Source organism: Somniosus microcephalus, chromosome 17 (assembly GCF_052327205.1).
Source record: "Somniosus microcephalus isolate GS21.2 chromosome 17, FLI_Smic_1.0, whole genome shotgun sequence".
NCBI classification, from domain to species: Eukaryota; Metazoa; Chordata; class Chondrichthyes; order Squaliformes; family Somniosidae; genus Somniosus; species Somniosus microcephalus.
In genome coordinates this window covers 26,699,182-26,715,532 of record NC_141003.1, presented here as the reverse complement: position 1 = coordinate 26,715,532, position 16,351 = coordinate 26,699,182, and the positions used below count along the sequence as shown (strand labels likewise).

Here is a 16,351-nt window from a genome sequence, read left to right as displayed (position 1 = left end):
GCAATGCATCTACTATTTCTAGGGCCACTTCCTTAAGTACCCTAGGATGTAGATTATCAGGCCCTGGGGATTTATCGGCCTTCAATCCCGTCAATTTCCCTAACACCATTTCCCTACAAATACTGATTTCATTCAGTTCCTCCCTCTCATTAGACCCTATGTTCCCCGACATTTTTGGGAGGTTATTTGTGTCCTCCTTTGTGAAGACAGAACCAAAATATGTATTTAATTGGTCAGCCATTTCTTTGTTCCCCATTATAAATTCCCCTGATTCTGACTGCAAGGGACCTATGCTTGACTTCACCAATCTTTTTCTCTTCACATATCTATAGAAGCTTTTACAGTCAGTTTTTATGTTCCCTGCAAGTTTACTCTCATACTCTATTTCCCCCCTCTTAATTAATCCCTTTGTCCTCCTTTGCTGAATCATGAACTGCTCCCAATCCTCAGGTTTACTGCTTTTTCTGGCCGATTTATACGTCCTCTCCTTGGATCTTATGCTATCCCTAATTTCCCTTGTTAGTCACGGTTGATCCTCTGCATCAGAAAATAGCGAAAGGTTCACTTGTTCAAGCTCACTTCTGGTCTCTGAATGATCTTCACTTGCTCATAGCCCAGGGGAGAGAGCAGAGCAGCATGGAGACCCGAGGCAGGCACAAGCACACCTCCTGTCAGCCAATGCAGACCAACTATGAGGCTGGCTGTGAATGGGATCCATAACTTAAAGCAGCCCAGCCTCCTGGCTGATGTAGGAGAACATGGAACCAGGAAGGATGGGGATAATGCAATAAAAATCAAGTTAAAAGTGCAACTCCCATCTTTCCGCCATGTATCAGAAATAGGCAAATCATTAGGGCATGGGGATCATGCAAGGAATTTGATCTCAAGTGACCTGGACTAAAATATTTACAAAGCTGACAGAAACATAAGATTTGATAAGGTCCGGAATGGGAGTAGTTTGATTCCAGGTAACATCTGGGACTGTATTTCCATCTTTCACCAAATGGAAAGCATAAGTACAAAGGTTTAATGTCAGATTTGTTCTCACTGAAGGCGAGTTGAGGCTGCTGGAAAAGGGACTATTTGACGAAAGCTACTTCACTGTTTAGTTTTATGAACTAAACGGATCATGTCCGCATAGCTTCAGATTCTATGCTACCATTCAATATCAATCTCTTTCCGAACCAAACTTCCCCCACCCCAGCAATCGATTACAACACGTGTGCATGCAATTCAATGAAACTTGGAAACCCTCTCCTGGTTTTGGAGAGGCAGGCGGCAGGAACACTGGTGCTCCCTCGCACGGGAAGAGGGCACGTTTGGCCACAGGTGGCCCTGACTGAGCTGGCTGCATGCAGTCGGAGCTGGCACGTTATTGCAATGTGGCGCGCAGTCTGTTCATATCAGTGGGACTTACTCTGTACAGCCACAAAAATAATAGCAACACGGCTCAGACATGCTCGGCAAGGAATTCTTTGAGAAAGGAACCCCCAGTGACTGCACAAGCGATCCGCAGCAGCAATCATCAAAACAAATGACCCCCCCCCCCTAATAATGAACAGTTGGCGGCTGACCTTGATAGGTTTTTAATGCTTTCAATTAATTGGGATAAATATTGTAAATGCAACATTTCAATTTAACCCCAGCCCCCGATTTGAATGGATAGGTCACATTTTTGCATTTTACTCAATGACAGCCCCTGGTATGATCGCACGATTTACAACACCGCTCCTATAACAGGAGCTGAGACATGGGGGAGATAACTTTAAAAAAAATACACTCGGTTACAGGTCGGCTCCCGAGACCCAGCCTGGGGTTTTTTTTTTACCTGACTTGCCCACGCCTGCTCTCCCGAAGACGGCCAGCTTCACCTCGGCACTCTTCGCCATGTCCAGCGAAAGGAGAAAAGCTCGATGTTCAATCAGTCAGCAAAAATAGACCAAGAATAAAATAAACCTTTTCGATCCAAAGTCAAACTTCACCATTTCATTCTAGCTGAAGACCGACCCTCTGTGTGTGTGTGTGTGGGGGGGGGGGGGGGGGGGGTGAGGAGAGAGAGAGAGAATAGGAAGAAGAAAAAAACGTCAAAGTTACTTTCATGTGTAATCACATCAACATCAAAATAAATCTAACAAGATCTTGAAATAATTGCGAGCATTCACCAGGCACTTGACTGCACTTTCAATGTCTGGTGACTGTACCTGTGAGGAGTGTGGCACTTTAAGGAAGCGGTGGGAATGCACTGCATTCACTTCTCACTGCAGATGCTATGGTGAAGCCCCTGTGACTAACGGTATCACTGGATCCCCGGCAGGTAGCAAGCAGTGGCTTTCCACCTTCACCTGGCTTATATCAAACGGTTGCGATTTACAAACCTCCCCCCGTCCAATGTAACGGGGTTCATGAGAGATAATCGCGAGGGTGTCTGCTCCACTCTGCATCCACCAATTCTGTACAGAATGAGGAGAAAATGCTGCATGCCTGCAGTTGGTTGTGAGGGGGGTGGGTGACTCTCACTGGGTCCCAGTCATGCAGCCACCCGCTCCCCAATACAGCGCTCAAGTCAATCAGTCTCCGCGGTCCAGTGTAATTAACTTTCCGCCTCTACCTTTAACTGATCGCCCTTCCTAGAACTGCATGAGGCACAAACACAAACACACACACACACCGGCTGCCGCTGCTCCCATCTGTTCAAACTCCTTTGCCCCTACACGTCTGGTCCGCTGCAACACTCCAGCTCGGGGCAGGACAGTGCGGACTATAAAGGCTGCACAAAATGAAATGGGTTGTCCCCTTAGGTTGCAAACGGAGGGGGGTGGGTGGGTGAGTAGCTGCCAGCGATTCCACCATTCAGGAGAAGAGCGTCTGCCGGCTGGGGTTGGATGTGTCATTGACAGAGAGCGGCGCCTCCTGCAGGAGATCGGCCACAACACGCGGACTGGAGTTCAGGGAAACGTGCACGGGATTAGCATTTCTCCTGTACAGATCAGTTACAACAAACTAAAGTTGGGGTCGGGAGGGTGGAGGAACGCATAGAACATCCTGCCAGATCATAATGAGTCAATTGTTATTTTTACAAAATCAGAAACTTATAAATCTGGATTCAATTGTGAGTTTTCAGCACTAGTTGAAATTTTCAATCAATCACCATTTGCTTTTCTCTGAATTACTGGTACTGGCAGCTGTTTCGTATTGCAGCCTTGGACCAGTGGTTGCACTCTCTCGCCTCTGGGTCAGACGGTTGTGTGTTGAAGTCCCACTCCAGAGACTTGAGTACGTAATGTAGACTGGCACTTCAGTGCAGTACTGACGCGGTGCTACACTGTCAGAGGTGCCGCCTTTCAGATGAGACATTAAAGCGACGTCTGTCCTCTCAGGTGGATGTAAAAGATCCCATGGCTCTCTTTCAAAGAGGAGCAGAGAATTTCTTCCCCTGGCCAACAATATACACACCTCAACTAACATCACTGAAAGAAAACAGATTATTTGGTCATTATCTTATTGCTGTTTGTGGGAGCATACTATGCACAAATTGTGCACAAATTGGCTGCCATGTTTCGATAGGTGCCAGGCTAAATTTGTTAATGGCAAATAATAGGTCTTACTTCAAAGAGTAAGATCTTTGTGCTTTGATAAAAAAAAATTCTTTCAGAATGTATATACAAATTCAAAGAAAGAATAGTAAATTCATGGTTCATCACCAATAAAGCAGAATGTTTAATGATATTTCTGCATTATATTGTCTGGATTCTGTAGTGCTGCTAAACCACTATAGGGGTAATTCCATGAATCCTGTGCATTCAGCAAGAAACCACAGTCACAGGGAGTGCAGGTCAGAGCGTAGCCTACATCCCACACATACTGCTTTCCAAGTGCAGCTCCCCGCTGGGAGTGTTGAGTTAGCCCTTACATCACTGCTGCTGTTTTAGTGCTTGGCTCAGTAATAGCACTGCTGCCACTGAGGCTGAAGGCTGGGAGTCCAAGCCACACTCCAGACACTTGAGCGCATAGGCTGACACTTCAGTGCACTACTGGGGGGGATCCACATTGTTGGAGGAACTGTCTTTCAGGTGAGATGCTAAACTGAGGCTCTAAATGCACTATTTGAGGAGAAAGGGAGTTGTGTCCCTCAACCAATGCCACCAAAACAGAATTACTGGTTGTTAATCGCATTGCTGTTTGTGGAACCTTGCTATTCACAAATTGACTGCTGTGTTTCCCTACATGAGTGGCTGCACTTCAAAAGTATTTCATTAACCGTGCAGTACTTTGGGACAAGCTGAGGATTCAAAAGCCTGTATAAATACAAGTTAATTTGTTCTTTATTTCTTTCCATTCTTTAGCATATCACCATAGGTTACCTTAGATTCCTTATTTTGCTGGAAACACACACAGTTAACAGTAATAATGACTGCTTGAAGCCCAAACATGTAAAATAGAAAATAAGTTAAATAAATACCACTATTATAGGAACACAGGAATGTACAGGATCGGCCAAGGCCTTTTCACTCTATCTGACCGACCCCAGAGAAGCACAGATTGCTCATAACCTTTTCAACATGTTCATCTTTTACTGTCTGGTAAGCAATGGCACAATTTATTGTTTTATTTCAATCTTTATTCCGAACCTTGTTTTCCACTCCTGCTTTATGGCAACAGCAGCAGTGAGGGGCTCGTAAACTGGGATTAGGCTGAAACTGCACAATTTATTTTCATTCTCTACACTATTCCCTGTTGCCTGTCTGATCACAAAAAAAGGGAGAAGAAAATTCTAATGTTGCACTTTTTCAAAATTCTGCTGTTGTCAGTTAGGGTCTGTTAATATCTGATTAATGAGCTTTTAGGGAAAGAGGCAGCAGTTTTCCACTGGCGGAGATTAAAACTACCATGTGGCAATTAGCTCACCCACTCAGCTATAGTTAATTCAGTGACAGAGCAAATACATTCTTTGACAGAGTATCTGTTCAGCATGGATTTTGTCGCAACTGCTACACTAACTGGTTCAGCGTTGCTGTTGGTAAGAGACAGTTGTCCAGGGATGCAGCACTACCCCACAAAATACCCCTGAATAATAAACATCAACCCACCAAATACCCCTACAGAATAAACATCAACCCCACCAAATACCCATAGACAGTAAACATCAGCCCCTCGAAATACCCCAGAGAGTAAAAATCAGCCCCTCCAAATACCCCTAGGGAATAAACATCAACTCCTACAAATACCCCTGGAGAATAAACATCAACGCACCAAATACCCCTGGAGAATAAACATCAACCCCACCAAATACCCCTGGAGAATAAACATCAGCCCCACCAAATACCCCTGGAGAATAAACATCAGCCCCTACAAATACCCCTGGAGAATAAACATCAACCCACCAAATACCCCTGGAGAATAAACATCAGGCCCACCAAATACCCCTGGAGAATAAACATCAACCCCACCAAACACCCCTGGAGAATAAACATCAACCCACCAAACACCCCTGGAGAATAAACATCAACCCCACCAAATACCCCGGGAGAATAAACATCAACACCACCAAATACCCCTGGAGAATAAACATCAACTCCACCAAATACCCCTGGAGAATAAACATCAACCCACCAAATACCCCTGGAGAATAAACATCAACTCACCAAATACCCCTGGAGAATAAACATCAGGCCCACCAAATACCCCTGGAGAATAAACATCAACTCACCAAATACCCCTGGAGAATAAACATCAACCCACCAAACACCCCTGGAGAATAAACATCAACCCCACCAAATACCCCTGGAGAATAAACATCAACCCCACCAAATACCCCTGGAGAATAAACATCAACTCCACCAAATACCCCTGGAGAATAAACATCAACTCCACCAAATACCCCTGGAGAATAAACATCAATCCACCAAATACCCCTGGAGAATAAACATCAACCCACCAAATACCCCTGGAGAATAAACATCAACTCCACCAAATACCCCTGGAGAATAAACATCAACTCCACCAAATACCCCTGGAGAATAAACATCAAACCCACCAAATACCCCTGGAGAATAAACATCAAACCCACCAAATACCCCTGGAGAATAAACATCAACCCACCAAATACCCCTGGAGAATAAACATCAACCCCACCAAATACCCCTGGAGAATAAACATCAACCCCACCAAATACCCCTGGAGAATAAACATCAACCCACCAAATACCCCCGGAGAATAAACATCAGGCCCGCCAAATACCCCTGGAGATTAAACATCAACTCCACCAACTACCCCTGGAGAGTAAATATTGGCTCCATCAAATATTGGGCCTTTCCCCCCCCCCCGCCACTTGCTTCAAGTGAAGTCATTCCTGCCGTTACCTCTGGCTGACTTCCATGGTGGACCCGGAGAGTGACATCAACAGGACGGATGAGAACACAGACCCTGCCCCCTCCCTGTAATTTGTATGTTGTGGTTAGGGAAGGAACAGCCAACAGTGGTCCCAGTAGGGCAAATTGCAGTTGGGGCAGTGAGATGGAGGTGGTGGTCCTCATTTCACAATGTTGCCCCGTTTTCCACTGCTTTTCTATACAATTTTAGATGACATAGCAGAGTGAAATCCACCTCCAAAACTCAGATGTGTATTACATTTATAATTCAAATCGTGGATCTATAAAAATCTACAAATGGCCCTGTTAGTTAATCAGACTGCACAAATTCTCGGCCTTACAGTTGCCTCTCTCCAGAGATAGATCAACTTCCTTCAATATTTATTAATGAATTTCAATGAAATTGAAACATGGGAGATGAGTTGGAGAGACCTTCCGCAGCAATCGTACACATCCTGGACTTGCACATGGTTGATTTCATCATGTACAGGAATAGATCCACCAAGAGGTTGCCCAGCGGACCGAGTGACCAGAAATTGAGGAGAAGCCCCTTTAAATAGGTGACAGTAGGTGTTTAGCAGCAAATGCATGACCTAACGTTGAAAGTGTTTCAGCAGTCTTAATGTCAATGACCTATAAAATCAGTCAGCTCATAGCGCTGAAACTTTGTGCTTCATATTTCTAACTTTATAGCAAAAAAATGTATTAGGTCCTGTAGTCTTTAAAACCTGGTCAGTGTTTAATATCCAGCATTTCAAAGTAAGATTGGTCATGCAGCACAAGACTACATTCAGTCCAGAAAGCAGATTAATGTAAGTCAAGTATATTGTTAATCCTCGGGATATGAAGTTCTGCAATGGCAGATTAAAGAAAAGCTACAGCTTCTAGATCACAGGAGACAAGGTTTTTGGGAACTGTTGTTTAACCACCAAGGGGGAAGTGATTCTATAAATTCGTAACAGCATCAGGCGGACACTGATGGATTGGGAAAATCGTTAAATGATACCAGAAGAGTGCAACGATATGTAACTGACTGCACAGCCTAGATAAATCTAGTTATGTATATCCATCGCCCAAACTAATCCCCATCATAAATTTAATATCTTTTAATGTCTTTTGTACACATGCTACTGTCTTCACCTTGGTAACAGTTTCACATTTCACTAAAGGATTTTGCAGAGTACAGTGAGAAAATGAGTAGAACCGGGATTGAGAGATATGGGTTTTCAATCTGAAAATGCAATTGATAATACTCATTCTTCCAAAGTGAAAGATCTACCTCGCTTATTTGAGCAGTTATATGCATTCTGAATGTGATATTATCTATTCTACAACCTTAATTATTCCCATCTCCCATCTGAATCTGTATTGCAGCAAAACATATCAACTGGTGGTATTTAGATGATAGAGGAAGCATTTCAGCCTCTCAAATGAGGCGTGCATATCTTCCCATCTGGTCAATGTGTCCCTGAGGAACTCTGGAAAATAGCACAGTTCTAGAATGTTGTGTAGCCACCGAAGTTGAACCAGGAGACATTTTTGGAAACTTACCCCCACCCTGTTGAATGTTACCCCTCCACCCCATTGAAACTTACCCCCATCCCATTGAAACTTACGCCCCACCCCATTGAAACTTACCCCCACCCCATTGAAGCTTCCACTGCACCCCATTCAAACTTACCCCCACCCCATTCAAACTTACCCTCCACCACATTGAAACTTAACCCCAACCCATTGAAACTTCCTCCCCACCCCATTGAAACTTACCCCACCCCAATGAAACTTACCCCTCACCCATTGAAACTTACCGCCACCCCATTGAAACTTACCCCCATCCCATTGAAACTTACCCCCACCCCATTGAAACTTATCCCCACCCCATTGAAACTTATACCCACCCCATTGAAACTTACCCCCACCCCATTGAAACTTACAACCCACCCCATTGAAACTTAACCCCACCCCATTGAAACCTACTCCCCACCCCATTGAAAATTACCCCCCACCCCAATGAAACTTACCCCCCACCCCATTGGAACTTACCCCCACCCCATTGAAACTTACTTCCCACCCCAATGAAATTTACACCCCACCCCATTGAAACTTACCCCCCACTCCATTGAAACCTAGCCCCCACCCCATTGAAACTTACCCCCATCCCATTGAAACTTATCCCCCACCCCATTGAAACTTACCCCCCACCCCATTGAAACTTACTCCTCACCCCATTGAATCTTACCCACCAACCCATTGAAACTTACCCCCACCCCATTGAAACTTACCCCCCACCCCATTGAAACTTACCCCCACCCCATTGAAACTTACCCTCACCCCATTGAAACTTACTCCCACCCCATTGAAACTTACCCGCTCACCCCATTGAAACTTACACCCACCCCATTGAAACTTACCCCCCACCCCATTGAAACTTACCACCAACCCATTGAAACTTACCCTCCATCCCATTGAAACTTACTCCTCACCCCATTGAAACTTACCCCCACCCCACTGAAACTTACCCCTCACCCCATTTGAAACTTACCCCACCCCATTGAAACTATCCTCCACCCCATTGAAACTTACTCCTCATCCCATTGAAACTTACTCCTCACCCCATTGAAACATACCCCACCTCATTGAAACTTACCCCCACCCCATTGAAAATTACCCCCACCACATTGAAACTTACCCTCACCCCATTGAAACTTACTCCCCATCCCATTGAAACTTACCACCCACCCAATTGGAACTTACCCCCACCCCATTGACACATACCCCCTGACGTAATAAAACTCACTACGCACTTGGTTTGAGTATAAAGCAAGGCTTTAATCAACTTGTTTCAGAACATGGAGGTCTAGTTGTACTTCAGCAGTTCCTTGTCTTACAAAATGTCCCTGGAAAGCTGGGGCCGACGCCCGAGTATTTATACTCCTTGGACTGCGCCACCAGCTGGCCGTCCAGCATTATTTCACGAGTAGTTTCTTGATGAATGATGAGATATATAACATTCTTCCTGCCGAAAAGATTTGGAAGTCCGACGACTTCCTCTTAGCGGATTAGGCGGACAACGAATAGCCACAGTCTTTTAGATTTTTGTTTATGATTAAAAGGCACGTCTCCCTGGACCGTGTCTTGGTCCCTGGGCCGCTTGATCCGTACCGGTGGATCGACAGGGCCCGTGTTACTCTGATCGACCTGAGGGAGGCTGGGGACATTGTGGCTCCGGGTGTGGGTCCCCACAGGCGCAGAACTGGCTTCATCCTGTTGGATAGCCGGGGATTGACCGGCATCCTGGCCTCGGGTGGCCATCCCACGGAGAGCGCTCGGCTCCCCGAGTGGATCCGGTGGGGCAGCTGGCAGATCTCTCGATGCGCCAGGTAGGGCGTCATCTTCGGGGGAGCGCAGAGTGTCGGCATCATCCCCGTGGGTCCCTCTATCAGTTGGGTCCGTGGAACCGGCCGGACAGGGAGCCAAGTCCCGGAGCGAAACGGTGGATTCCCGGCCATCAGGGTACCGCATGTGTGCGTACGTGGAGTTGACGTCCGTGAGTTCTACCTCGTCGATGAGAGGATCATTTTTAGATGATTGGACGAATCTTTGGAGCAGCACGGGGCCGGGAGCTGCCAACCATGACGGTAGAGATGTCCCATGGGTGGAGCGGCGCTGGAAGCTGAAGAATCGCTCATGAGGTGTGACATTGGTAGACGTAGAAAGGAGAGACCTGATGGAATGCAACACGTGAGGGAGCATAGTTTCCCACTGCTGATCTGGTAGGTTGCGTGACCTCAGCGCAAGACGAACAGCATTCCAAATGATAGCGTTATATCTCTCAACCTGTCCGTTACTGATGGGATGGTACGGTGTTGTTTTACTTGTGGCGATTCCCCGTTGGGAGAGATAACTTTTGAGTTTGCTTGACATGAAGGAGAGACCCCGATCAGAGTGGATGAAATTGGCCGTACCGCAAAGGGAAAAGACTTGATCAAGGCATTTGATCACTGTGGAAGTAAGCATATTGGGACAGGGGAAAGCAAAGGGAAAGCGTGAATATTCGTCCACCATAGTCAGTAAGTAGGTGTTTCGCGTTGAGGAGGGCAATGGCCCTTTAACGTCAATGCTGAGTCGCTGCATAGGCTGCATAGCGTGTATGAGCGAGCCATCCGATGGACGGAAGAATTGCGGATTTAATTCCGCACAAATTCTACAGGAGGAGCACGTTCTTTTCACATCTTCCGTAGAAAATGGGAGATTTTTAGATCGCACAAAGTGCAACATACGGGTAACGCCAGGATGGCATAAGTCAGTATGAAGATCCGCCAGAGTTGAAGTTGACATAGAAGAGCAGAATGTCCGCGTGAGGGTATCCGGGGCTACATTCTCTTTGTCGGGTCGATAATGTATGGTGTATCCTAAGGCGGCCAATTCCATCCTCCAGAGTTGTATTTTGTTATTCTTGACCTTAGTGCATTTCCTGTTATCCAGCATAAAGGCCAATAAGCGCTGATCGGTTATAAGTGTGAAATGGCGACGAGCGAGAAAATTACTCCATTTACGTACTGCTTCGATGATGGCCGTAGCCTCCTTCTCGACAGGAGGATAATGGAGCTCGCTACCCTGCAAAGTTCTGGACAGAAATGCAACGGGTCGACCACCTTGATTCAAGGTAGCAGAGATCGCCACATCCAATGCATCGCACTCGACCACGAAAGGAAGATTTTCATCAATGGAACGAAGCGTGGCTTTTTCCAGTTGTCGCTTGAGGAGGTTGAAAGCTGAAATAGCCGTTGCCTCCAACGGAAATGACTGCGTGAAGCAGGGGCTGGATCTTGTCGGAGAAGTGGGGTATCCATTTCGCATAATAGGCGAACATGCCGAGTGCCCGACGAAGAGAGCCAAGATTCGTAGGGGGAGGGAGCTCCTGAAGCGGACGAAGTCGCTCCGGATCCGGTTTGATGACACCGTTGCCCACCCAGTAGCCAAGGATGTTGACTGATGGAACTGATTTCACAGATTTGGACTCATTTAAGGTTAAATTGCTACGACGGAGAACGTCAAAAAATTTCTGGAGGTTGGCATCATGCTCCTTCTGGTTATGACCAGCAATGGTGATATTATCCAGATATGGAAAAGTGTCCGTTAAGTTCTCTTGTTTGACTAGGCTATCCATTGCCCGCTGAAAGACGGCCACCCCATTGGTGACCCCAAATGGAAGGCGACAAAACTGGTAAAGCCGACCATTGGCCTCAAAGGCCGTATACTTCTTGTCAGAGTCCTTTAATGGCACTTGATGATATGCGCTCTTTAAGTCAAAAGTTGAAAATACCTTGTAGTTGGCAAGGTTATTGACCATGTCATCGATACGTGGTAGTGGGTAGGCATCCAAGTCGGTATACTGGTTAATAGTTTGCGAGTAATTGATGCAAAGATGTTTCTTATGTTGCTTCAGAGGATTTTTAACAACAATGACTTGAGCCCGCCAGGAAGATGAACATGGCTCAATGATACCATCAGCTAGAAGGCGAGAGATTTCTGTCTCGATAAAGGATCGATCATCTTGGCTAAAACGTCGTGATTTATTGACTATGGGCTTACATTGGGGGGAAAGATTGGCAAACAAGGAGGGCTCATCGAGCAAAGCCGCCGAAAGCGCACACAACGGTACTTTGGAAATAGCAAGCTCCGGCTTTGACCCTCCAAACTCAAAAGTGAGTCTTTTGTGTTGTTTCTGGAAATCCTGTCCCAGGAGCACATCACTGCATAGGTTCTTGAGCACCCCGAGCTTGGTGGAGAAATAAGTGCGGCCATTGAGAATAAGGTCGACATGACAAAAGCCAGAAGAATTGGTGGTCAGTGTCATCAGAGCCATTGCAATTTCCCTGTCCGAGAGGTAAATACGCAGTTTTAACTTACTGACAGCCTGCTCACTAATGAAGCTGTCAGAGCTGCAAGATTCGATTAGTGCACTCAAAATGTGTCCATTTACCGAAAACTTCGTGGCTGCATGGGACAGACTTTGGGGAAAAACAGCAGTGATGGGAGGAGGGGCAGTTTTACCCTTGATAGCTGTAACCTTAGTAGTGGTTCTTGGGGGAGGAGCAGTTTTATAAATAGTAGCTGCAAAACTAACAGGAGCTCTCGACTAGTATACCTTAGAAAAGTGGCCTTTCTTACTAACAGCAGCTCTTTACTGGCATACATTAGAAAAGTGACTTTTCTTGCTGCAATGATTGCAGGTCACGTTACGAGCAGGACAAAATTTCCTATAATGGAACGCACCTCCACAGAAGAAGCACTTCCTTCCAGATTGCCAAGATGCCGCTAGGGCAGGGTCATCATCAGTGTAGGTTTCTAGGGTAGGGTTGTCATCAGCCGGGTTGGAGTCGTCATCCGTGAGGGCTTCTGCCCGAGGCCTATCAAAAGAGTCACTAAAAGTGATAGCAGCAGCCCGTGCACGTGGTGAAAGATAGGTGTCTGCATTCCTCTTTGCTAAGTCCAGAGAACATGCCTGGTCATAAGCAGCCTGTAACTTGAGGGTTTTATTCTCCAACAGACGCTGACGTATGAAGGGAGACGCAATCCCATTAATAAAGGAATCACGAATTAACTCCTCCTGGTACTGCTCAGCTGTAACAGCTTTAAGATTACAATCCTTGCTGAGCCTGCGAAGTTTCTGAAGAAATTCGTCAAGTGATTCCCCGGGTTGCTGTCGAGTTGTGGCCAGTAGATGCCGAGCAAAAATTTCATTTGGGGACTTGACATATAGCTGCTGTAGTATTTGGATAGCGGCATCATAATCTACACAGTCTTCGATATAATCAAACACATGAGGGGATACATAATTAGCAAGCATTTGTAACTTGTTAGGAACAGTCTCACCACATTCCTCAAGGAAGTTGCTAAAGGTACGATACCAGTGTTTCCATACCGTAGCGGCTGTAAGTGAATTCGGGTCCAGGTTGAGACGGCTGGGTCTGAGTAGTTTCTCCATGATGGATCGATTACTTGTCTGAGTTCCCTTCTACGGTTCAAGTCGTAGCTGGCTGTTCCCAAATCACCCAAAGTGTGGAGTCGATTTCAAGTTGATTAAATTGACGTAATAAAACTCACTACGCACTTGGCTTGAGCATAAAGCAAGGCTTTAATCAACTTGGTTCAGAACATGGAGGTCTAGTTGTACTTCACTAGTTCCTTGACTTACAAAATGTCCCTGATAAGCTGGAGCCGACGCCCGAGTATTTATATTCCTTGGACGGCGCCACCAGCTGGCCGTGCAACGTTATTTCACGATTAGTTTCTTGATGAATGATGAGATTTATAACACCCCCCAGCCCATTGAAACTTATTCCCCACCCCATTGAAACTTACCCTCACCCCATTGAAACTTACCCCCACCCCATTGAAACTTACCCCCACCCCATTGAAATTTACCCCCACCCCATTGAAACTTACCCCCACCCCATTGCAATTTAGCCCCCACCCCATTGAAACGTACCCCTCACCCCATTGAAACTTACCCCTCACCCCACTGAAACTTAACCCCACCCCATTGAAACTTACCCCTCACACCATTGAAATTTACCCCTCACCCCATTGAAACTTACAACTCATCCCATTGAAACTTGCCCCCACCCCATTGAAACTTACCCCCACCCCATTGAAACTTACTCCTCACCCCATTGAAACTTACTCCTCACCCCATTGAAATTTACCCCTCACCCCATTGAAACTTACCCCCACTCCATTGAAACTTACCCCTCACCCCATTGAAATTTACCCCTTACCCCATTGAAACTTACCCCCACCCCATTGAAACTTAATCCTCACCCTGTTGAAACTTACTCCTCACCCCATTGAAACTTAACCACAATCCATTGAAACTTACACCCACCCCATTAAAACTCACCCCCACCCCATTGAAACTTAGCCCCACCCCATTGAAACTTACCCCCCACACCATTGAAACATACACCCACCCCATTGAAAATTAGTCCCACCCCCATTGAAACTTACTCCCCACACCATTGGAACTTACTCCTCACCCCGTTGCAACTTACTCCCCACCCCATTGAAACTTACTCCTCACCCCATTGAAACTTACCACCCACCCCATTGAAACTTACTCCTCACCCCATTGAAACTTACCCCCCAACACATTGAAATTTACACCCCACCCCATTGAAACTTACTACTCACTCCGTTGAAACTTACTCCTCACCCAATTGAAACTTACTCCCACCCCATTGAAACTTACTCCGCACCCCATTTAAACTTACCCCCACCCCATTGAAACTTACTCCTCACCCCGTTGAAACTTATTCCTCACCCCATTGAACCTTACTCCTCACCCCATTGAAACTTACTCCTCGCGCCATTGAATTTTAACCACAATCCATTGAAACGTACCCCTCACCCCATTGAAACTTACCCACACCCCATTGAAACTTACCCACACCCCACTGAAACTTAAACACCACCCCATTGAAATTTACTCCCACCCCATTAAAATTGAAACTTCCCCACACCCCATTGAAACTTACCCCCTCACCCCATTGAAACTTACCCCCGACCTCATTGAAACTTACCCCCGACCCCATTAAAACTCACCCCCCTCCCCAATGAAACTTAACCCCACACAATTGAAACTTACCCCCACCCCGTTGAAACTTAGCCCCACCGCATTGAAACTTACTCCCCACCCCATTGAAACTTACTCCCCACCCCGTTGAAACTTACTCCCCACCCCATTGAAACTTACTCCCCACCCCATTGAAACGTACTCCTCACCACTTTGAAACATACCCCCACCCCATTGAAACTTCACCCCCACCCCATTGAAACTTACTCGCTCACACCATTGAAACTTAACCCCAATCCATTGAAACATACACCCACCCCATTGAAACTTACCCCCACCCCATTGAAACTTACCCCCTACCCATTGAAACTTACCCCACACCCCATTGAAACTTACTCCCCACCCTATTGAAACTTACCACCCACCCCATTGAAACTTACCCCTCACCTCATTGAAACTTACTCCCAACCCATTGAAACTTACTCCCACCCCATTGAAACTTACTCCCCACCCCATTGAAAACATACCCCCACCCCATTGAAACTTACCCCCACCCCATTGAAATTTACCCCTCACCCTATTGAAACTTACCCCCACCCATTGAAACTTACCCCCAACCTATTGAAACTGACTACTGACCCCATTGAAACTTACACCCCACCCCATTGAAACTTACCCCCCACCCCATTCAAACTTACTACTCACCCCATTGAAACTTATTCCTCACCCAATTGAAACTCACTCCCACCCCATTGAAACTTACTCCGCACCCCATTGAAACTTACCCCCACCCCATTGAAACTTACTCCTCACCCCGTTGAAACTTATTCCTCACCCCATTGAAACTTACTCCGCACCCCATTGAAACTTACCCCCACCCCATTGAAACTTACTCCTCACCCCGTTGAAACTTATTCCTCACCCCATTGAAACTTACCCTCACCCCATTGAAACTTACTCCCCACCCTATTGAAACTTACCCCTCACCCAATTGAAACCTACCCCCACCTCATTGAAACTGACCCCTCACCCCATTGAAACTTACCCCCACCCCATTGAAACTTACCCCACACCCCATTGAAACTTACTACTGAGCCCATTGAAACTTACCCCCCACCCGATTGAAACTTAGCCCCACCCCATTGAAACTTACTCCCGACCCCATTGAAACTTACCCTCAGCCCGTTGAAACTTGCTCCTCACCCCATGGAAACTTACCCCTCACCCCATTGAAACTTACTCCCCAGCCCATTGAAACTTACTCCTCACCCCATTGAAACTTTCCCCCCACCCCATTGAAACTTACCCCCCACCCCATTGAAACCTACCCCCCACCCCATTGAAACTTACTCCTCACCCCATTGAAACTTACCCTTCACCCCATTGAAACTTACCCCCCAACCCA

General features: G+C 46.3%; 1 protein-coding gene across 5 annotated transcripts in view; it reads right to left on the bottom strand.

Annotated features, from left to right (window-relative positions):
- The window catches only part of rerg (RAS-like, estrogen-regulated, growth inhibitor), a 135,617-nt gene that overhangs the window by 91,861 nt on the left and 27,405 nt on the right, over positions 1-16,351 (bottom strand). For 2 of the 5 annotated variants that reach the window (XM_086010117.1, XM_086010118.1), the window contains exon 2: positions 1,829-2,010. In XM_086010117.1, the coding sequence (XP_085866243.1) occupies positions 1,829-1,889 (61 nt within the window). In that variant the 5' untranslated portion in view covers positions 1,890-2,010. Of the gene's footprint in view, positions 1-1,828; positions 2,011-2,201; positions 2,491-2,608; positions 2,628-2,668; positions 2,832-16,351 lie in introns of those variants that run through there. The other 3 variants (XM_086010116.1, XM_086010119.1, XM_086010120.1) reach the window with 3 other exon arrangements.